This window comes from Orbicella faveolata, unplaced genomic scaffold (genome assembly GCF_042242905.1).
Source record: "Orbicella faveolata isolate gen_17 unplaced genomic scaffold, um_ofav_v1 contig_2, whole genome shotgun sequence".
NCBI lineage: Eukaryota > Metazoa > Cnidaria > Anthozoa > Scleractinia > Merulinidae > Orbicella > Orbicella faveolata.
The window spans coordinates 25,483,010-25,507,322 of record NW_028301547.1 but is presented as its reverse complement, the minus strand read 5'-3'; the positions used below and the strand labels follow the sequence as shown (position 1 = coordinate 25,507,322).

Sequence of the window (24,313 nt, the reverse complement as noted above, 5' to 3'; positions counted from 1 at the left end):
TGTCTTGAGCTGGAGATCAAAGTTCTCCGCGGGCGTGACGTCGTGTTAACGTCACCTCAGTTCTGTAAGTATATGAGGTCGTCACACAACGCTCTCTCCTTGGGGTACTAGCTTTGATGGCGCATGAGAAATTGGATTTTTGAATATCCTATTTGAAGAACCTAGTCATCTTAGCTTATCTTGTTTGATGATCCAATCAATTAGATCTGGTAGTTGCAGAAGTCCTAACAGGCCTAATGCATTTTATTATTATTATTAATTATTATTGTTATTATTATTATTATTATTATTCGTTTGTAAGTTAGTATTTCCCTGACATATATATTGTCCTAAGAATTTTTACAGTTGTAATTTTTTATAAGCCGCTAATAAACATTATTATTATTATTATTATTATTATTATTATTATTATTACTGCCACACACTTATAATGTTAACAATACATATACGTACATTACTTACAATACTAATACAACTACTTACTCACAGTACTACATCTACTTACACTTCATTACAATACTCATGCCATATGGTTGTAAAAACATAGTACAAGCACAATTGTAAACAGATTGCTAATTAAGGTACAAAGCCCATGCACAAACTCCACTTCTTATAAAATTTGTTCATGTTGTCAGTATTAACACATATAAACTTTTCTGTTTCATACTTAACTTTTGCCTTTAGTTTAAAGGCGTTTATGGTAGGAGGAGTCAGATTTCTTCTGCAATCCCATACATATAATGTAGCGACTAGAAGCAAATAGTTCAGTAAAGGGTAGCTTGGGTAAATTATGCCGATAATGACATCTTGCAGAGTAAGGTGGACGAATTGTCTTGTCAGTAGGTAGAAAAAGTATTCAAAATTTTTCCAGAAGAGTTGCACAAGGCTACAACAAAAAAGAGATATTAAAGGGTTTCTGGTTCTGATTTCCAGAACGAACATTTATCCTCTGATATATAACCTATCTTTACTAACTTTGTATTGGTAAATAGTATTGAATTAAGGACTCTGTATTGAAATGCTTTTATGAATGGTCTAAAGGAAACCTTATGCGGTAGCCAGAAACCTTTTTCAAATGATCCTCTGACAAATTAAAAGTGTATCTCAGATGTTGAGAATTATTTGAAGCTGGGCTTTTGTGCTTTTTATTAATGTGAAGTAGTCCTTAAATTTCTCTTTTGACACATCGAAGTCTTCCAGTGGAGAAATTTCGGAAGGAGTGTGTTTCTTGGTTTTTAGGTGTAATGGTACAGAGTGACGAAGTACTGCCCAAGTTAAAAAGTTAGTTTTGCTAATTTTGCTTGAAATAATCTCAAAAGAATTTGTGGTATCTGTGTAAAATAAAAGATCATTTACATAAATAACGCCGTTTTCAAAAACAAATTCCATAGAAGATGGGCTTATCGCTTATTCATATCTCTTTGTTGTTCCACACTATATATTGCCATTTTTTTTAGTATCATAACCGTTTCGGAATTCTGACCACCACTGAAGTAACTCGGAACAAAAAAGGGAAGGTGAAAAGTGAAGGTGAATTAATCAACATGACTCGAGCGTGTCATGAAAAATTCCATAGAAGATGGGCTTATCGCTTATTCATATCTCTTTGTTGTTCCACACTATATATTGCCATTTTTTTAGTATCATAACCGTTTCGGAATTCTGACCACCACTGAAGTAACTCGGAACAAAAAGCTGTTCCCCCAAGTTGTTCGATAGTCGTGGAAATTTGGCTCGGAAAATATATTAGGAAGTTTAAACCCAGCGTTATTTACCTGGAAAATGTGAAATATGGCATGAGTATAAGATTAATCTGCGCTTGTAATGACTTACTTATCATTTAAAATTTTCATCATTGCCTGAAGTGTTGATACCATTCGTTATCACTTGTCAGGATTCAAAAGTGGACGTGCAAATGAAAGCCACAGATTGGTGAGTGAATGACTTATTTCAAAAGTGGGGGTAGAGGGAGAGAGAAAAGCTCCCAGAATTTAGGTACGCGGCGAGTTGGTGGCACCCTAAGGGTTACCAAACACACCCAAAAAAAGAGAGAAAGGTCAGGGGTGTTGTGAGTGACACCGTCGGCAAAGTAAACAAGTATAAAAGTACCTCATTTTTTCACACATGCCTCATAAACTTCCCATTCCCAAAATCACCTTCAATTATTTCACAGCTCCCGGTCCACTCCTTAAAGATTAGCATGTACTGTATTTTTGTAACACAGTTATACTACTTTATCCAAATTTATTGTCGAAAATAGTGAGTTTAAATAATGTTATCTATAAAAAAACTCGACTGCCAATGCCCCCCACCCATCTCCTCAAAAGACGAGAACTCATGACCCCCGAAATGTCAAGTTCAACATGGCTAATTTTAAGTCGCCATGATATTACCTCCCTGATTCTTTTATAATAGGGCATTCTATACCAGGAGTTCCTATACTAGGCCTAATTTCCAGGAAAAATCCGCTTGTTTCTGTATTGTCTTTAACTAAAAAAATACGATGGTGATGTTTTAATTTTTCCACTTTGAAAAGCACCACGCCTTCTGACCTTCGATACAATATAGAACTGTGTAACGGGGAAAAGGCTTTTCTTCAGAAAAGAAAGAAAATAGTGTTGGAGGCCATGAAAAAACACCTAGGGGAACGAGGACCAAAATCTGTTAACGAGGTAAGAAGTTTGAAGTTAAAACTAAAATACTTTTGACAAAGCCATTAAGATACGTAAAAGAATAGGCTTTGTCAATAATTTAACTATAAAACATTGCGATAAGACAAAAGTTAAAACCATCACGGTTAAAAAACTCTAAAAACTGTAAAAAACTCTAAAAAGCGACGACTTTTCGACGTTTACTCAACGTCATTTTCAAGTCAAAATGAATAAGAAAACGTTATTTGAATATAAATGTACAAAACAAATCCTTAGAGACTTAAATAAAACACTATTAAATGCGAGAAATATTTGCACGCAGTGTCACGTGAACAGTTTAGCACGAACGGAGTCCTTCTGGGTATTTTGCCCAGGTTTTAGCCCCTTAATAAACAACATCTCGAATATTAAACAGTCAAACTTCGTTCTACATTTCCTCAAAATCGAGAATTGTTTTTCCTTCAAATCAGACCTCTATAGGCCATGGTCTTCCAAGTGTCTTCCAATTGCAGAATGTTTATGCTCGCCAATGCGTTGGCGCAAGTGTCGGGTTGTGTACCCGACATAATCTGATCTGTGTCGCACAGATCACATTGAAATTTGTAGACCACGCACTGATTGTTGACAATCGGCGGCTTCTTCTCTTTCGGGGCGAGGACTTGACTGATCTTTTTTGACTGAAAGACAGGCTTTATTTGTACTCCAATTTTTGCGCTCAGATTTTACATTGCTCTTTTTACTGAGTTGGCTGATTGTTGATCTTTAAATGGTAGTGGTACCACGATATTAGAGGTGCCATCACTTGCATCATCAAGAGCAGTAATATTGTCGATATTGCGTAGAAATTTGTTAATCGAGGAATTGATCAAATTTACAGGATAATCCAGGTTTAGAAAGGTAGTTCGAAGCTTGTCGCATTCCTCGGAAAACGCGGTAGGAGTCGATGACAGGCGATAAGCGCGGTTTATCATTGTGGAAAGTAAACACCCTTTGTAACGTTTGTCCACATGGCTGTGATAGTGAAGGAGCAGGCCCGTGTTTGTGGACTTTCTGTGTACTGATGTTTCGAGTCTGTTTCCACATTTAGTAATGTTCATGCCAACAAAGGAAATAGTATCCTGTTCGGCTATTTCCATAGTAAAGTTTAAGTTCTTGTGGCAAGAGTTCAGTTTATCGAGGAAATCCAGTCGTTGGCTTTGCTCCTTCACTATATCACAGCCATGTGGACAAAGGGTGTTTACTTTAAATGGTATCAGATCAGACACTTGAAACTCACTACAAATGATACAAGCCCCTTATCTTATTATTTCGATTCAGTTCCTAAAGAAAGACGTCACAGATAAAACTTCTCCTGATTATGCTCTTTACAAGTCTTATGGATCGAGCTTGTGTAGCTTTGTGGCTCGTGGCAGAATCTAGATTTTTTGCGTGTTGTTGTTGCCTAGGGACACACATTCGAGAAGCCCCAATCTTGACCTGATATGTGGCAATGTGTGAAAACGTTTAACCATCGTCTATATTGGACAAGGATCGTTTTTGCAGGAATCAGCTCTTCTACGATCATTCTAGATCTCTCTAGGACTCAAGTGATTCGGAGAAAGGAAGCGGTGTAAATATTTGGTAATACGCTCTTGATTGTCTTTTCCAGGTACCCAACCTCGTCATTCTTGGCGCCGGAGGCGGGTTTCGTGCCATGGTGTATTTTAGTGGTGTGTTCTGTGCACTGAAGGACATGGGCCTGTTTGATTGTTGTACTTACACTTCTGGCCTATCAGGGTCAAATTGGTATGCCAATCACAGTTTCCTTGTTCTATACTATAGACCCTATTCATAAATGGCTGCCAGTTTAAAATTATTTTGTATGCAACTAACCTCGTCTGAGAATAAAATTTCTTTTAAATTATCAACTCAAAAACGAGGTTAGTCTGGCTAATTTTAATACTTACAAAAGAATTTTTAATTGGCAGCCATTTATGAGTAGGGCATAACTATACTATTGACCGACTGGAGTCCTCGTAGAGTCTAAACTGCATTATTAAAGTTGAAAGAGCGGCCTTCAACAGTACTTTACCATAAATTAAGATACTTTGGACTGATTAAGTGCAATTACAGTTATCTCTTTAAGCTTCAGATATTGGACAGTCTTGTAATCTGTTCTCACCCGAACCTTAAGCCTCTGACTCTTTCATAGTTTAAAAGCTCTTCTCCTAAATCCTAGAAATAAACGCCCGTTCTAGATGTGAATTAAAGGAACATGCCGAATATTGAAAAGATATTTGACTGCAACTTCTGAAAGAATTATTTGCCAACTATGTTCACATCCGAAAGTGAAGGATGATCATCGCAGTAAATTTTCCAATTTAAGCAATTGGAAAGAAGAAGCCTGAAAAAAAATCAGGGCTTCAACGGGATTCGAACCCGTGACCTCCGCGATACCGGTGCGATGCTCTACCAACTGAGCTATGAAGCCACACATTGGGAGCGAGGTCAATTTATTGAGTTCATATCTTCCCGTGAGGACTCACTCCTCACGGGAAGATGATGCGATGCGATGATTATCCTTCACTTTCATCTACAACCGCAGTTCATATATGAATTATTTCATATAAACTTCACATCATTTTATGTTCACATCCGTTCCTTGTCAAACTTTGTAAACTTAATATATTTTGCATACTCTTTGAAATTATTGTATGTGCCTTGATTTATGCATGGGACAATTTCCTAAATGCGAGATGTAAATTAAACCATTAGCAACGCTCTCAATAGGCTGCTATTTCATGGCTAACGTAGTACACGAAGCAGCAAAGCAACTGACTATGAACGTTTTGGTGGTGTTAGTTTTGTAGTTCGGCGGTTTATCACGTTTTGCTCAGCCTATTTCTCGAGGATACCTTATGCAAGGCCAAACCTGTGTAATGAACCCAAATTTTTCTGTACACTTGATCTTTCATTAAGGTCCTTTCTATATTACATTCTCATCCTGCTTCAGTGTATAATGTTTTGCCGGCCTAGCCTTATTATCAAGGATACCTTATGCTCAACCTGACCTGTATAATGAACGCGCATTTTTCTGTGCACGCGATCTGTTGTTAGGTTCCTTTCGATGTTATATTCTCATCCTGAGTGGCCCAAGATTCATCCTCAAGTGGTGAAGAATGAAATGAGAGATATTTTTGAGGATAACTGGATGATGAAGTTCTTGTTTTCTCCATCATGGCTGATAAACCACTTGAAAATCATACAAGGAAAGAAAGAGCGAGGCCAACCTGTTAGTTTCACTGATTTCTTTGGTTATCTAATTGGTGACGTGTTGCGAGTAAAGGTTAATATACATCTTTTATTACGCGGCTTGTTTTTGTAGCCGATATAACGCGCGCTCTGATTGGCTAATGCTAGGGCATTATTCTCCCGTAATGTCCACAGGCCGATTACGGGCCCGCAAAGACAAAGCAAACAACTATATAATAAACAACTTTTAAACCACGAACGTTCGGTCTTTACGGTAAGATCTCGAATCTTGGCCTTGCTGCATTGACCTCGCTATCGCTAGGTCAGTACGGCAAGGCCTCGGTTTGAGATTTTCCCGTAAAGACCGCACTCTCGGTCAATAAGTAGTTAGTAATTGACAATTACGAGCTTGTCAGATGGTAATAAAGTGCAATGTGCTCGTTTTCAAAACGAAAAGCTCCTATGTGTTAGTACTTTTACCCCCCATATATGTTACTCTATCGCAAACATTTCATTTCATGTGGTATTGTCATAACAACTTGCTAAAAATCACGTTGATTACCTTTTAATTTTACCTTTTGTTGTTGTCGATGTTGTTGTTGTTGTTGTCGTTGTTGTTGTTGTTGTTGTTGTTGTTCTTCATCATCTCCCATGCCTATTATTTTTTTTCTGAGATACAGGGCACTCTCCAAAATGTACTACTTTTTCTGTTAAAAGAGAAAAGACGTCCCTAAGCTGAGTGATCAGCAGCGTGTTGTTAAAGACGGCTTGGTACCATTCCCTCTTTACAACTGTGTTCACGTCAAAACAGATGTGCCAGCAAAAGAGTTTGGTGGTGAGTGATTCATTAATCTTTAATTTTTCCTCGGCCCCAAAGCATATGTTATGCGCCACTACAGAAACTCAGTTTGGGCAGAGACAACACCTGCTGATGTCGGCTCACAGATTGGCTGGATTATCCGGGCCGAACCGATGTGAGATGTGATTGGTCAGCGGTAACCAAAGGTAACCATCGACCAATCATAGTTAGTTCTTACATTAATCTATAATTCCCTTTTAAGTTAATAGAGTATTGGCCTTCGTGTGGGTTGTTGCTACATCGTGCTGACGAGGCCCAACCGGGTCGAAACAGTTGTCCACGGTCTTGGCTTTCAGTTTGGACTCCATCATGTCGTTGGTCGCGTGAAGTCTTATACGTAATACCAGTCTTGCTTAACTGTCATCCCCTTTATGAGTCGGCAAGATAAATTTTGCTACCAGAGTCTGATAAATATTGCGCATTTCAAGCAATGGCTCGAATTGCGTTATTGTGATCGAACAACTTAATGAATTTCTTGCTCTGCAAACTTTCCATTTCTCTCTTTCATAGAATGGGTTGAGTTCACCCCGTACGAAATAGGCATGGCAAAATATGGTACTTTTGTGAAGACAGAGCAATTTGGAAACAAATTTTTCTGTGGCAAGCTTGTGCGTTCTTACAAAGAACCGCCTATCCATTTCCTTGAAGGTAAGATTTTTAATGTCACACCCCCTCTCCTAACCGGGTTCAAGCTCTGGTGGAGATCTTTGTGCTGTGTTCTTGGACAAGGCAATTTACTTTCACAGAGTCTCTTTACTGGGGGTACTGATGGTGTTAAACGATACACTGGACTAGCATCCCATCCAGGCGGAAGCATGCTCCTCGGAAACTGGTTTAAGCCCGGCGGTAGACGACGCAGATTTGCCTTCGGTGCCGACATAATAATAATAATAATCATCAACATCATCATCATCATCATCGTCATCATCATCATCATCAACATCGTCATCATCATCACCTTTCTTTATTGCGGGTAGCACACAACGGTAATAATGAAACACCAGACCGCCTCACGTTTGATTGGTCATTTATTCATCACTTTCGACGACCTCACTTTTCTTCATTTAAGCATAAGTTTACCGAATAAAAAGCAATGGGGGGCGGGAGAGTCTGTTTAAAAAGAAAAAGGCTTGTACTTGCTCATCTGGCCAGAGTGTGACGCCATCATTCAGAATAATTAATAGCCTTTTGCGTCGACAGGTCTGTATGGCAGTGCGTACACTTTTGTAGTGCAACGTTGTCTTGCCTCGGGAAAAAAGCCTGCTTCTCTGGAAGATCAGATACGCATCACTGGAGAATTGCTACAAGAACTGCATAATGGTATGAATTTATTAACATGTTTTTAGATCATAGTGTGTCCAATATATGTATTATAAGTAAATTGATATAATTAAGGGGAGCTTTCAATCAATGGGCCCGAGACAGAAACATTCTGTTGTCTTTTCACTTCTTCATTTTACAGTAAAGGCATGCCTCAGAACTGTCCATCAGGGTATCCTCCTTAGTGAGTTTTTGATTTATACATGAACATATGTATGTTTTCAAAAGGCGAATAAAAAGCGTGGAGACAGTTATATAGAAAGAATATTAAACCGCATGAAAATGTTTTGAAGATGTCTCATAATCGAACAATTTTTGGATCGGTAGCGAGCTAATCCCGGGTTAATATAACTCTTAAAAACTGTCTTACTAAAACCTTCTTGACTGAACCAGTATACAGAAGCTTCACGGTTCGGCTTACCCTTTGATATTCAATTTTTCTCATTTTCGCCTAAAAAGGCACAAAGAGGTTTTTCGTTGTGAAACACCAGTTGTAATATGTAATAGACATGAACGTTCGTTAAAAACTGTCTGGAAAAAACATTTGTCATTGAAATTAACTTTAAAAGGATTGGCCGTGGTTAACAATAAGAAAGATTGTCTTGTATATAAAACAGGGTTTTGTTCACGCTGGTCAACTTATAACTACACTTTTTAATATATAATATATAGTATATAAATAACTATGTTATTGAAAATATATACATGCTTTACCCTGCAGGAGGAGCGATTGACTCAGACGAAAGTCTGTGCTTTGATGCTGAAGAGAGCGATAACGAAGAGGCTCAAAAGGACGATGTCAAAGCAAAACAACAGCTCGTAGAGCAAGAGCCTGAAGAAGACGACAGTTTTGAAAACTTCTTGAAATTTCTCGCGGAAAAGTTTCCAATCCTCAAGACCCGTGAGGGCCGAGCAGGCCTGGTCCATAACTTTCTTCGAGGTCTCCAGCTGCCATCGGCGCCAGTCCCATCGGGTAAGAAAACATCTTCTTGTACATGACTAGTTGGCTTCTTCATCCACACCACGGAATCCATGACGAATAGACCGTGCGTTATCCGGAGGCCAACAGCTAGCCAAGAAGCTGCAATAATGCGAGAGACGAAAATGATTACCTTTTTCCAATGATTGATTTGAACTGTTCTCTGTATTTTTATCTCTTAGAACTTTCTTTTTATTTTTTTACTTTTATAAAGCGCTTAGCGGAACAGATCTGGATAGGCGCTATATAAATATCTATTATTATTGTTGCTTTTATTATTATTGTTATTATTATTATTATTATTATTATTATTATTATTATTATTAACTGCTTCGCTTTCCTTCCCTTCCCCAGGACCTGATGCCGTTGAGGACACCGCAGACCAGTATAGTGTGAGGTCCGAGCGTATCTTTTTGATTGACAGTGGGATGGTGTTCGGATCTCCTTACCCTATGTTCTTTATGACACCTCAGCGAACTGTGGATGTCTTCCTGTCCTTTGAGACAAGTGATCGGGGCTGGGATGACAAACCGCCCTTCAAGGTATTGTTAATTGTCATGTGATCTCATTAGCAGGAAGGTTTAAATTTCATGTTTTGAATCATGATCAGGTACAAAAAAATAGATTCCGATATCTATAGACTATAGCATGGCGTGATAACTAACATTTTGCGAAAAAAAAAAATGCAAGGGCTCATTAATTGGCGCTTGTACCTGTCAGAAAATTTTGAAAGTCAAAGTCTCGTTCAGTATTTCACGCAAAGAGCTTATAATGTCGCCGATTACTAAATTTTTGAAGCTCTTTAACCAATAGGTCACGTTCGATATATCAACATTCTAACATCGATCCGCGGCTTTCGGGTCAAAATTACATTTTTTTTAAGTTTCCTTTGTCTTTAATTCCCAAAAGAGACTTGGATACAAGGAAAACACCACCAAACATAAAAGTTTGTCCTGGAAGTCTCGGAGCCATGTTAGAATATTGATAAATCGAACGTGGCCTGTTAGCATGATGCCTTCTCCACACAAAGCCGTGTGTTAATGAGGCAAAATGTCAATAATGACGTCAGAAACTCGACTCTTTCCTCGCTGAAGAGAATTCTGACGAAGAACCCAACAAATTCCACTTTGATGCGTTAACTTAGCTTTACTGAGATCTGTGTGCCGTGAATGGTTGTTCCTTACGCGTCAAAATTCAACAGCGCGCGACAACCAATCAGAAGCCCTAAACGGATCTCTGTGGAGCTACGTCATCAGAATGGAATTTTTCGGGGCAAATACGGGAGACGACAGACCTCTTTTAGCGAGGGATGTGTTCAGCTCGAAAGGAGAGAGAACGTTTTTCGAATTCTAATCTGGTTTCTTATTCGTTTTATCCTATATTTTCAGGAGCTCTTGTTGGCTGAGGAGTGGGCGAAAAAGAACAACGTGAAGTTCCCTCCGATCAACGCCGAAGAACAATTCAAGAAATACGGAATGAAGGAACTCTATGTATTCCGTCATCCCACCGACCCTTCATGTCCGATCGTGATGCATTTTGTAATGGTAAATTTAACGTTTCGGGAAGAAAGCGCACCAGGTAAAAACTTACTAAAGCATCTACAAACTACGATTCTTCGACTGAACCGTCACTCCAAAGCTTCCTTAACTTTTGTAACTTTCTTAAAACGTTCAAGTTATCAAAGCGGCTGAAGCCGCAGGGGATTAATAAATTTTAAACTTAACAAGAGAAAACATGTAGCCTTATTACACGATTAAATTAGTTCAGAGGGCCAATAACTAAAATCAACCAATCAGATTGCTCCATCTCTAAGCATTGGACCGGACACTGTCCCGAATAATCCTGCAAGATTACTCTTGAAGATTTTCTGGTATTTTCGGTCGTGTAATAAATCAAGCTTAACCAAGCTTGCTAGGGACCGTACTGGGAGAATATCGGCCCGATGTCTTGAAAGTACCGTCCCGAGCAAGCTTGGTTAATAAGATAGATAGATAGAATTTCCCCGAGGAAGGAATAACGTTCAAGCTTGCTAAGGCCTGGAAACGAGTGTCTCAAATGTTGCTTTTATCGCGCAAGCTCGTTAACCAGAGTAAGAGTAGAGTAGCTCGTTAACCAGAGTATTTTAAATGATCCAATACTAGGCCCGTCTGCGCAACAGATTCAATTGTGACAACTGGCTACTTATAAGTGGTGAAATTTCCGGTCTTACGCCTTCCCATGTGAGGGAATTTCCTGTAAAAGCGAATGGGGATGATTTTTGTACCGGAGGCTAAAGTTCATATAGATTGTCACCGTATTGGTAGCAGACCACCTTTAGAGATACCCTGGTACCTAGCTTAGGGAGTGTTCAATAGGGAAACATGACTATGATGACAGGAGCTATCCCTCACTTTAAGACTAGTTCCTCTTAACCGTGAAAACGAATTCGACCCATGCCCCAAAAAACGATTTTTAGATTTTTATTAAACTTTGGTTTCCTTTCATAACCCTAACCCTAAACCCTTACCGTATTGGTAGCAGACCACCTTTAGAGATACCCTGGTACCTAGCTTAGGGAGTGTTCAATAGGGAAACATGACTATGATGACAGGAGCTATCCCTCACTTGAAGACTAGTTCCTCTTAACCGTGAAAATGAATTCGACCCACGCCCCAAAAAACGAGTTTTAGACTTTTATTAAACTGGGGTTTAATTTCCTTTCATAATTTCTTAGACATCGTAACGTTTATCACACGTTAGATTATACCGGGATTTTACTTTCTAATTTCGGGCCATTAATATTTCTTAGGGCCTTAACAAAAGAGCTAATTAACTTTTATCCCACTTTCCTTAACAGGGGTCAAACGAAAGACCGACGAAGAGAAGAAATTTGCCGACTTCAAAATCCTCGATGACCCGGATAATTCCTACAGCACCTTCTGTTTTCAGTATCCAAATCTTCAGTATGAATCGTCTCTCAGATTTAGGTTACTTCAACACGCTTCTCGGCGAAGATGCCATCAAAGATGTCATGGCTGAGTGTGTGAAGAAGCTGCGAGCTTAGGTCAAAAGACTGGCAGGCAATGAAAGAAAAATGCTTTGTCACATTTAATCAATCAGCAGGAGGAGTTTCTTTTCTAAAATAATACCTATTACAACAAAATTTGTTTTATAACCTCAAAGCACACGCAGAACGTTAAATTGAATTAAGAACTAACTTGAAGACAGAACAAGCTAAAAATTATTGCTGATATATAGTTAACGTATTTAGCTTGTTTTTAGTGTGTTTGGGCAAGTTAGCTAGCTGGTAATTAAGATAGAAAAATTAAAAAGAACAAAAGAGCTCGAAAATAGTCATGCCATAATTTACGTGCGAAGTTCAAATAGTTCAAATGCTTAAGTGAAGCATCCTAGCATTATAATCAGAAACTAGCGTTGAAATTTAAAATAAAAGTCGTAAAACTTCTCTGTTCCGTTTCCTATCAGATCAATGACATTTTCCGTTGTACTAACGTATGTCCTTCCTTTCTTGTTTGCTCCCTTGCTTGCTTTCTTCCTTACGTCTCGGTCCATCAGTACGCACCACCCCTCCCCCACCAAAAGAAATGATAAAAATAAAAATAAAAATACAGTGGAAAAAAAAAAAAAAAAAACGGACGAGGCCAATATCCAGCCATCTTTACTGAACAATCTTGGTCAATAGAGGGTTTATAACATGGCTTGAGCATCACTTCTTTGCGGGACACAGCAGGCAATCCTGAGCATAGGCGTACGGGCCGGGGTGGGGGAGGGGGGGCTGCACACCCTCCAGTTACAGAAATTTTTGAAAATTTTCGGGCAAAACGCTGATGATTCGGGCAAAAGTACTCGGGAGAAAACACTCTAAAAGGTAATCAAAGCCAGGCTTTTAGGGTACTTTCTCTGACGTTCGCCTTGTCAAGACGGAGTTGAGTTCAAATGATCTAAGGATCCAGGAAATCTGTTTTGAAAAAGCCATATATAGTTAAATGTGTATAGTGGAAATTCATGGGGATAGATATTACTTCCATCAACAAAACAATGACAGAATCAAAGCAAACTAAAACCTAGACTTTTGTTTTTGTGGTTGCTCTGAAAAGAGCCGTTTTCAATGGCTCCACAAAGAGCCGTTTTAAATTTTCTTGAACTTTCCGTACGAGGAAGAATTTACTGTTTCTTTTATAAGTTCCTGATTTTACTAGGCTATCGATCGAGGTCATGGAGTGTGCGAGGTTTCAAAATAACTACATTGGAATCCCAATTTTTCGAACCCTCATTTTTTCGAACTTCCCGATAACTCGTTTCCCTCTCCTTAGTCGAACACTGTAATTTTAGCCCCGATTTCTCAGAACTCACCGATTTTTCCACCCACCTTTCGTTTCCCTTGGAGGTTCGAAAAATCGGGACTCCACTGTAATTTTGGAATGATAATAGTTTCATTAGACGTGAGAACTGTGAAAGTTTTTGTTTTTACTGCGATTTGAGTGCGTTTGTACAACACACGCTTTCGGGCACTGTGTAATTTTTTTCGGCCAATAGCTCGCTGAAGCTGTAACCAAGAACCTTATGGTGAATGTATGACCTCTACTGTTCTGAGTGCGTTGGGGAGGAAAGATTGCGTGACTGAGGAGGACTGTGAGTAACCGTGAGCTTCCAAAATAAGATACGGTAAGCACTCCAGGCCCTAAATTAAATTGTTATCATTAAACCATATTATGTTTTTTTCGTTGAGGGATCCTTGCCCGAATATCATTCTTCCCTCTGAATTTTCAAAATCACCGCGTTTTCCCGGTCCAATCGCCTCGCGCCATTTGTTCCATTTGAGCTCGAGCAGCCTGGGCTTTCAAGATGGCGGAATGAAATGTGGAACGGAGGCCATAAAGTCTTATCTCAGAAATATATGTTTTGTCGCTGTGAGAAATACTCGGTTTGTGATGGAGATATTTGAAGGATTAAGGCGAAGAAAGGTTGGTGTTAATGAAGGAAAAGATATAAAGAAAGAAGAGAAAACTAGAGACGAGAAGAACTTGAAGGACGCTGCCGCTGGGACTGTGGAACCTGGAACTTACTGGCTGACAAGAATCGTGTTTTTGAGATCTCTTGGCTTCATTTACTGTAAGCTGTTAGAATAATTCTTGCGTTTTGTAGAATCAATTCTTTTCTAAGAAATAGCTTCAGGGTAGGCCATGCTATAAGCATAAGCATAAGTATAAGCATAAGAATATCAAAACCCTACGTTCTTCTTATGCTTATGCTTATGTTGCTATAGTGTCCAGTGAGGACATGCTGGCATAAGCATAAACATAAGCATAAGCTAAGACTATTAGCCAATCAGCGAGCACTTTATGCTTATGTCAACGATGTCCTCACTGAACATGCATAAGCATAAGCATAAGAAAGCTTATGCTTATGCTTATGTCGCAGCTGTCCTCACTAGCGCATAAGCTTCTTATGCTTATGTTTATGCTCATGCTTGTGTCACAAGTGAGGACTGGCCTTTAAGCTTGACTTAAGCTTATAAATAAGACTAAACTCCTTTTGTAACAGCATATATGTAAGCATACCAAAAAGTCCTGCTCTGAAGAGTTTCCCAATGTTTCTATTTGTGCACATAAAAAAAGTCATGTTTTGTTTTTGAAAATTGCCAAGATTCCATTTTATGAACTGTGAAGATATGAAACTACACTGTTATGTATACTGTCATACAATACTCTGTGTCTACACACAAAAGAGACTCAGCTCATCACCATTATCACTATGGGTGTACTCAAGGGAAGAAACGCTGGGCTACTGTGTATGTGCCATTGTTCAAGAAAATATCCATAGATCGTTTTCACAGTCATGCAATAAAAAAATAAATTGAAAACCATTCAGTGGATAAAGTCAAGAAATTGTGATCTTATGGGAAATAGATAGAGAAGACACCTCTCCAAGTTTTAGGTTTGTGCTTTTTCCCAGACTGCAGATATTTGTCGAAATGCTTTGCAGAAATTTACAGAGCCCATAATGGAAACACCATGTTGGTGCACCTCTGTGGTGCACCAATATGGCGGCCAGAACAAATAGACATTTACATAAGCACTTTTCCTAGTGATCTAACTTCTAAAAAAGTTAAAAATCATGAGATAGGTATATAATTTTGACAAATGCGATTGTAGCTTTGTGTCACACACCGCCATAACTCTGAAATTCAAAATATGCTGGTTTTCAAACAAAGCACACTACTGAGCTGTAGCATTGTAAACAGATATAAATTTACCCCCTCTTATGCCTGATGGGGATAAAAACTTTGGTGGCTCTTTAGTTTTTGATTTTAGAAAATGATGATGTCACATGAAAACAATCTATACCCATGGTTGTTGCTAAAATAGGCATCCCCCTTCCCAGGTTTTTTGGTCGGAACCCCCTCCCCACTGCTCAAGAAATTCCAGTTTAGCTTCACACTTTCCTTTAAAACTTTTGGCATTTGATAGCCAACCTCCTTAGAGTATTTTCTATGGACCAACCTAAATACCACAACTTCTCCCTCCATCAATGTCATCGTCACTGTCCTCAGTATGCTTTCCTGTTGAGCATTCTGTCCTGCCTTACCTGTAGGCTTGAAAGGTTATATTCTCATGTACCGAGATGCCAACCTAAAAAATCAAAATAAAATGCAAATCAAAAGATCCTGGCCTCTAGTGACCTGTGACAGGGCTATCAATAGGGGCTGTAACCTGTAACACCTGTTCTGGCTGGGTACATGTATGCTTGATGGGCCTTTTAGGATGTTACGGGTGGACCTGCCTGTAGCTCATACAGCTTGCCTATAAAGTAACAGGTTTGTTATGGGTGTGAAGATCAGTACTACAGGTGAATCAAAACTTAACGACAGCCCTGTGTGATTTTTAATTGCAGTTGTGGCCTTTGCAGTAGCACTCAGTCAGAACAAACAGCTTTTAGGCAAAAATGGGCTTCTTCCATCAGACCTGTACCTGAAGAGATTAGAAGATCATTTTGATGAGGCTGGCTGGAGGAAAATTCTTCATGTTCCCACGGTGCTTCTTTTAACTGATAAAAACAAAATTGATGAGCATTTGGACATTTTGGCGTACACTGGGCTGTTATTTTCAGGAATTGTTGTACTCAGTGGATGTGCGAATATCATAATTATGGCATTGTTGTGGGTTTTATATCATTCTATTGTCAATGTAGGACAAAGATGGTAAGTGCAGATCAACTTACATTAATATGGTAACCATTGTGCTAATTTGCACCTGAGGAAAATAAAACAGGGAGGTATAAATGACCTGGGTTATTGCACCTCAAAAATACCCATGAAAACTCACATCAAGAACATATGCCCCCCAAAATACCTCACTGTTACCTTTTTTCCCTCTCTCTCCCACCCCTCCACCTATGTTTTTATATAAAAAAGAAACTTAGGGGGTAATGTCTTTAAAAATAGTCTTTTTTGGCTCAGATGCAGTGCTCAAATTTTCCTGCATTTTTAAAACATCACTTTGTGATGTAATCAATTCCACTTCTTCAGCTGCATACATGTAGCTTTTATTACAGTTTAGTAGATAAATTAAATGTTGGTAATATTTATAACCCTTGAGTTGCTATTTTTTATTTGTACATTTTCATCTTGTTTTATCTTACTTTGTTGTTTTTAGGTATTCATTTGGTGAGTAGTATTTATTTTCACATGTTCTTGTGGGTTTTATATGGTGTTATTAAATTTGCAACACTTAGTAACACACCTGCTCTTCCTGTTTAACAAAATTTGTCAAAACATTCCAGATTAAAGGAGCTGATACTATTATTTAATATTTATTTTCTAATAAAAGAGAATTTGAGAAAGGTATCAATTTAATTGTCATGAGCGACCAGAAAAAAATAATGTGAGTCCCCAATGAAAGTCTAATCACCCATGGTCTTCTACTCAACAAATTTAACCTAAATCTAAGAATGCTCTGGAGAATTTACCAATAAAAACTTGAAGTTTGAGTGATTGGCAGAAGTTCTTTGTTTCATAAATCAGGTTGACTGTTAACTTTATTGCTTAAATTTTTAGGTTGGGAGTCACAGCTTCTTGAGACAGGCTTTCTTGCAATATTTTTGTGTCCGGTGTTTAAACTGCGTCAAGTGCCTATTTACACACCAACACCTCTGGTTGTTGTTTGGGGATACAGATGGCTTATCTTCCGCATTTTGATTGGTGCTGTAAGTTCTGTCATTTAATATTATAATTACTTAGAACCAAACACCTGCAATGCACCATGTTGAGGGCTGTGAAGAACTTGGACCTATTGCGGACCTATTCTGCTTTGTTTTCTACATCTGGATGTCATGCCCATTGTAGAAGTACTGCTGTCAGTGCATGCTTTCTTGCACGGTGTTTTCTTAATGTTTTTTGCATAATCCACATAGGGTCTGATAAAGATAAGGGGTGATCAGTGTTGGCGAGACCTGACATGTATGAACTACCATTATGAGGTAATTGATCCTTATTTCAGACTAACAGTCTTCTGTGCTGTGCATTTTGTTTGATAAAATTAATGTTGTTAACAATGCTACTTCTTGTATCTTGAACTCCTGGCACCTTCCCTTTCCATAGTGCCTCTAACCTATAGATGGTTTTCACTGTCACGCAACGAAAAAATAAATCAAAAACTATTCAGTGCATAAAGTCAAGAAATTTTAATATTATAGGAGACAGGTAAAGAAGACACTTCTCCAAGTTTTGGTTCTCTGTGTTTTCCCAAACGTCAGATATTCATCGAAATGTTTTGCGCAAATTTACAGAGCCCAGTATGGAGCCGCCATGTTGGTGGAGCTCTGTGCTCCACCAACATGGCGGTGAAAAATAGTGCAAACATCTGGAACTTACTTTGGCTATCTAGGCAACTGATTATCTGAACTGAACCCACAAACATTTACACAAGCACTTTTCTTAACACTAACTCCTAAAAAGGCTAAAAACCACTAGATATGTGTATATTTTTCCACAAACGTGATCGGAGCGGTATGTCACGCACCGCCATAACTCTGAACTCCAAACGGTGCTGGTTTCCAAACCAAGCACGCTATTGAGCTGAAAAGTTGTAAACAGCTATAAGTTTAGATCCCCTTATGCCTTATGAGGGTAACAATTTTCGTGGCTCTATAATTTTGGATTTTGGAATTTGATGACGTCATGTGAAAACAATCTATTTTTGCCTTAATCTCTGCCTTGAATTATGCAATGTTGCAAAACCATTTTTCATTTCTCCCACTTACCACCATTTTGGAAATTAATCCTGCTTCCAACCCTCTCTTCCCTCAGCTCCCAAATACATGCCCCCTCTAGGCCAGTTCCCACCCAACTGACTCCTTCCCCATCCCCTGCAATGTACAGTGTACATGTAACTTTATGAAGGATGCAACTAACTGTAAGTTCATTTCATTTTTGTTTTGAATACTGATTTTTATATTCATTACAGACTCAGCCTGTACCCAATCCAATGAGTTATTTTATGCATCAGTCTCCAGAGATCTTTCACAAGTTTGAAACACTGACAAATCATTTTATAGAGCTGGTGGTTCCATTTTTTATCCTCCTAACCAGACCATTTAGAATTTGGTGTGGAATTTTACAGATTCTTTTTCAGGTAAGCCTCTACCCTCCTCCATTTTAATAATAATTACTATTAATGCTTTTGAAATCCTGAGGAAAAGGAGGTTCTAAAAGCTAAGATTTTCAATGAGGTCTTAAAGCTGATTAGAATTTCCAGAGGGCTCAGGAGTGAAACCAAAAAACCTTCCATGAGAGAAGTGTGGATATTTTATTGAGCTTTTTGGAACTAGATATTTAGACTATGGCCAAAAATAAGGTTTCCTCAGGAGTTCTTCTAGCTCATTAGCTGCCTTGTTGATTTAACAGGTTGTTTTGATAATCAGTGGTAACTTGAGTTTTCTGAACTGGCTGACGATTCTTCCCAGTCTTATGTGCTTTGATGACAAGAGCCTGGCATTCCTATTCTCTTCATCCTCTGCTAAAAAGGAGGTGATCCACATACAGCAGCTTCCTAGGATTGGTGCTCCTGGATCAAAACCAACATGGGGTATTTGAATAGGCCATATTCATATTCTTGGTTTTGGACTGGAACTAGCTTGCAACTGAAGCTAATGCAGAGAGTCTTTTCAAATGCAAATGGTATTTATCTTTTTTCCGTTCGACGAAGTGGAACGCAAACCTAATTTTTACCTGTGGCTTTCCAGAGTTGGTTTTCCTGTGCACGGTTATAGGCTGAAAAAACAACATTCCTGTAAGGACACCAAAATGGCCGCCCGCTTGATTTTTGCAGGGGCATGTCACAGCCAGTAAACTGGTACCGTTTAATGCTAAGACATGTGATAAGACATGTCGCGAACATGTGAGTATGTGAGCAGGCCATGTGAGCTCGTCTTTCTGATGGATCTTTCTTTGACTCCTTTCCATTCAGTCGCCGTACGCTTTGCTATTATGTGCTATCAGTGTTAGATTTTGGCAAATTTAAACGCTTCGACAGTAGCATTTATTGAAATCTGAGGGAATTGTCCTTGCTTATTAACGCGGCTTGGGGATGATAACCGTGGGAACAGCTACATTTTGATTGCATTTGTTGATTAGTTTCAGTCACGTCAGATAGCTAGGTCTTTATTAGGTTGAAATTTTATTGTTTGGAATTGGTGGAAAAGTACTCTGAAGGCAAGATCCATAAGGCTACTTTATTCATCAGGGGAAATACTTGGATTAGTCGCACGGAGTTTGTTTACGATAGACGATCATGTGAAACGAGCACGCGGTTGCAAATGCTAGCTTAGAATAATGTACGTAATTTAAATATTCTATGAAACTTGAGAGTCTACAGAAACTGGCGGCGTCACGCAACGTATCAACAAATCGTGACCTCTTCACTAGCATGGACTTTGACACTATGCATATCTGACTGTAAAACCTTGTTGCAGCTGAAAAGTGTTGATTTTAGCAATAGACAAAGGTTGAAAGTCAGCTAGTGAAATCACTTATTTACAGTATATATATTAAAGTGAGAGCGTCGAACGCACTGTCATAATCTCTGATTACTACTAGTTTTAATTATGTCCCCCCGTATGAGCCTCCATTGCAAGCTAATTCCAGTCCAATACTGAAAATACAAATATGGCCTATTTGATTGTGTGTTTTTTTTATGAAAATTCAAATTCAAACACCAATACAATGATTATTTTAACTCGATAAACAGTTTATGTACACATTACACTGTACATTACCAGAAGCTCCTGACGTTACTTTGTTTTCAGTTACCAGCATTTGTTTCTATTGTTTATTTGTACCTTTTGTAATTTTGTTGTAAATTATTATTACCTTTTTTCTTTCCTTCCTTTTTACTGTAAACTCTTGTCCTTGCCTGGATTAGTTCTGGAACTAGTTGCTGGGCCAAGCAACTGTAACTGTATGCAAGAAAACAGTAAAATTAAAGTTCAGTTCAGTTCAACTTTGCGCTATACTGAGTTGAAATTAAGGTAGCATTTAGTCATGATCCAAAGCATTCAGAACTAAACCATACAAGTGACATAGGAGGTATTATTATTAATTCACTGATTTGCTTTTTTCAACCAAGCTGTTCTTGGGGGGAAAAGTGATAAAATTGTGCTTCATTGAAGGAAAAATCACCCTCGTTCCCAGGGTCTCTCATCTGCCTGCCCTCCTAGTGTGAGAGAGGAGGGCTCCGGGGAAGACCCTGGGAGCGAGGTTGGAAAAAATATCACAACTGTACAGGTTACTTAATTTATATGCCTAAGTTGTTCTATAAGAAACAGGTTTTTAAAAGTATGTTTTTGTAAAACAGTTTTTTTTTTTTTAATTTTATTGTTTTTTTTCAGTTTTTAGTTTTCAATCCTGTAATAAATGAATAATTGTATGAAAGCTCGAGCAATTAAGGATTTGCACTACTCATGACATTTCAAAATTCGTTCAAATTTCACTCACCTGTGCAATTTTGAGAGCATTTTCAAGCATCACTCAAAGTGCAAATCCTTAATCGCACTCGTATTCTAGACTATGATTACCTAGAATACTTAGGATTTAGGTTTACATTTAAGTTCTCAAGTTTTTTTAAAGGACTCTCGTGGTGTAACCTGCCATATTGACTTCTGCAGGTCTTTGTGTGCGGCGTGTGTTTGAGCTCATGCTTGCTGCCATGATAGCATATCTAAGCATTCCTGTTGTGCAGAACCTGCTGTCGTCACGACAAGCCATGAACACATCATTTGACTCCTTCAGGATAGTCAACACGTATGGAGCCTTTGGAAGGTGAAGTAACTGATAAAATAAACCGTCCACAATATTGAGAACGACAGATAACATATCACGGAAATGTGATAATAACTCATGCTCCCTAAAGCCTATATCTTCAGGTTTATACGAGCTTTCATACTATGCCATAGAAAATACAACCAATTGGAATACATTAAAGCTGTTCTATAGTCGATGGTATCTATTTTGGCTATGTGTGTTGTCACAGTCTGATTAATGGGATTTTATGCGCCTCAAAATGCGTGGTTATCTTTCGTTGTATTTGTTTAATACATGTAGCAGTTTCAAGATTATAAGATTATAAATTGTAAGCAAACCGTCAAATGTGACTTGAAAAAAATGGTTAAAACAGTCATGACCTTTTCGGAAAAATACCTTATTAAATAAACCTTCCAATTTATTTCATTACATTGGTGGATATTTAACATGGGCTTTCTTAAAATCCGACAAATTCTGTTTGCTCTTCCCAGCGTAACAAAAGAAAGGACCGAAGTGATATTTCAAGGAACAAGAAACTCGACCATTATACCAGATGAAGATGGAGGCATCTGGGAAGAATATCAGTTTAAGTGTAAACCTGGAGACCCCAAGAGGCGACCATGTGTTATTTCACCGTATCACTACCGACTGGATTGGCTCATGTGGTTTGCAGCTTTTCAGGTCAGTAAGAAAGGTTTATCCCTGAAAATAGATACTTCTACTTTTGTTGTTTCTGTTGTTGTTATTTTCTTTTAATACTGGGATTTGTCGAATCTGCGAAAAGAGATTCTCAAAATAGCCAAGCCGAGTAAACTGAAGATTCGAGGGATATAGATTTGCCGAGAAGCCTGCCAGACGCTCGTTCAATGCGTTCATATCGTTTTTCCATCCATCCTATATCTACGCTCGATTACCAGCCGCTGGAGCCCGCGCTCCTTCCCCGAACCGGTCTCGAGGGAGCGGCGGAAATGGAATCGAAATCGAATTGAAATGGTGCAGCGGTGAGAACGCTCGCCTTCTATAAATGTGGCCTGGGTTTGATCTAATTACAATACCCGGTGTCATGAAAACTCTTCCTTGTGTTGTGGGCTGATGAAAATTGTATTTACATTTTACCATCAAGCAGCAATAGGTGCATCCCTTTGTAAATTATGCGAGACAGTCAATGGACTTAGTAGTGAATTTTGCCGTAATGAAGACCTTCGCTTACTTGCGAGTCTCTAGTCTCTCTTAACTATCCTTGAAAAAGAAAGTTTTTGAGTTTAAGCTCAATTGTCTTGCTATTTCTTCTCTTGTGAGTCGTAATTTCAAGAAACCGTTTTACTGACGATGAACTATTTTCAGAATTACCAGTACAATCCCTGGTTGATTCACTTGGCAGCTAAACTTCTTGTTAACGATGAACAAGCTACTTCACTGATAGCACACAACCCATTCTTTAACGCTACGCCTCCCGCGTAAGTATACTTCATTCATCCTACACACAGACCCAATACAGAGATACAGGATTGCTTGTGAAATCAGTTTTTGTTAGTTTGCATGATAACCTTTTGTCCCTCCTGCTCCTAGAGTACTGGTGCGTCCAACGCCTTTTTGTTCGAGCCTTTTCGTAGAATAAAGCGACTACACGGACCATAATCCATCCCCTCCCCCGCCTCCCTGCCGCTTAAGCATTTTGTCAGTTTCCCAAAACGTATTTGATACCCATTTACATCCTCTTGGTTGGAGTGAGCTCCTGGGAAATTAAGGTCTCTGGCCCAAGAATTCAGCACAATCACCCCGATGCTGGGCTGAACGCACCAACCATTAGACGACGCCAGCTCCCGCCTTACTCTTTTGTTTTAATTTGATTTATAAACCTTTTTTTTTCCTTTGTGTTTTTTTTATTAGCTTCATTCGTGGCGAACATTACCTCTATAAGTTTACAATGATTGGCAGCCAAGAAGCAAGGGCCGGGTATTGGTGGAAACGCACCAGAATTGGATCTTATTTTCCACCTATCACGTTACGAGTCGTCAGAGATTACCTGGAATCGCACGGATGGAAAGTGCCAAGACTCAAGAAGAAAGTCTATAATATGTGACAGCTCTTAGATTAAATACTCTTGTACGCGCTTAAAGTTAAGCCAGTCAAACTGGTTAATATATTTATCAGAAGGCGTGAAAATGGAGTTTGTTCTACGAAGTCAGTAAAATATGAAATATGGCTAACAGAGAACGCACTCGTTTGGAAAGTCTTTTCTTATATTGTTTCTGTATTTCTTAATCAAAAGGGAAAATTGTATGTTGCTTCTGTTTCCTGAGCCTAGCTAATCTGTAAACCATCCAGTGAATCATGGCTCATGATTTCCACTACATTCTATAGCCTAATTTACACACTACGATTTCTCGCCCGATTTTTGGGGTGCAATAAAGGCCCTAGCCTGTGTCACAGCCGCCTCTCAAGCTCCCGATAAAGAGGAGAGTGAATCGGCGCTTCTTAAAGGTTCTCGACTCCAATCTAACACGTCGGTGGATTAGGAAAAAATTGTCCGCACAGATTGCAGCGCGTCGAGCAAAGTTTGTGAAAGAAAACGCCACGCGCAAGCAAATTACATCTGCACGGATTTCATTACATTTAAAGTAACTCGTCTACGTCGCTTTAAAGATGATTCGCATTACGATTATGGTTGCCAACAAATCAAGCGGACAATTCGTCATGTGTCAGTTTACCAGACAACCTCCCTCCCCCCCCCCCCACCCTCCATCTCTAACCTACTCATCAACCCTCCCAGCCTTCCCACTCAATGGCAAACTATGATTAAGGTTAGAAGAAGCGCTGCGTTTAGATCGAACGTTTTGCACGTACCCAATTATATTACAAATAACACGGAAAAGATTGACTTGCGCCCAGGTAATACAACGAGCGTAAGTTGGATATCTTTCCGCCTTCGCGCACCGGGCGACCTAGCCTGCATCTTTCTTTTTTTTGGCTCT

The 24,313-nt window shown here is 38.9% G+C and overlaps 1 protein-coding gene and 1 pseudogene across 2 annotated transcripts; both read left to right on the top strand.

Annotated features, from left to right (window-relative positions):
• Positions 1 to 1,760: 1,760 nt before the first annotated feature.
• On the top strand, positions 1,761 to 12,672 carry LOC110049860 (cytosolic phospholipase A2-like; annotated as a pseudogene). Its single transcript, XR_016207522.1, has 11 exons — positions 1,761 to 1,932; positions 2,537 to 2,672; positions 4,300 to 4,436; positions 5,748 to 5,976; positions 6,600 to 6,717; positions 7,252 to 7,389; positions 7,942 to 8,061; positions 8,783 to 9,034; positions 9,395 to 9,582; positions 10,429 to 10,618; positions 11,877 to 12,672. The product of XR_016207522.1 is annotated as a cytosolic phospholipase A2-like (transcript).
• A 1,160-nt stretch (positions 12,673 to 13,832) lies between these two features.
• LOC110049814 (lipase maturation factor 1-like) lies at positions 13,833 to 23,559 on the top strand. Its single transcript, XM_089290504.1, has 11 exons — positions 13,833 to 14,152; positions 15,935 to 16,241; positions 16,696 to 16,706; positions 17,097 to 17,245; positions 17,453 to 17,518; positions 18,505 to 18,672; positions 18,945 to 19,125; positions 21,203 to 21,356; positions 21,830 to 22,019; positions 22,683 to 22,795; positions 23,229 to 23,559. The coding sequence occupies exons 1-11, from the start codon at positions 13,894 to 13,896 to the stop codon at positions 23,419 to 23,421; spliced, it is 1,791 nt and encodes a 596-aa protein (XP_089146630.1). The 5' UTR covers positions 13,833 to 13,893; the 3' UTR covers positions 23,422 to 23,559.
• The last annotated feature ends 754 nt before the right edge of the window (positions 23,560 to 24,313 follow it).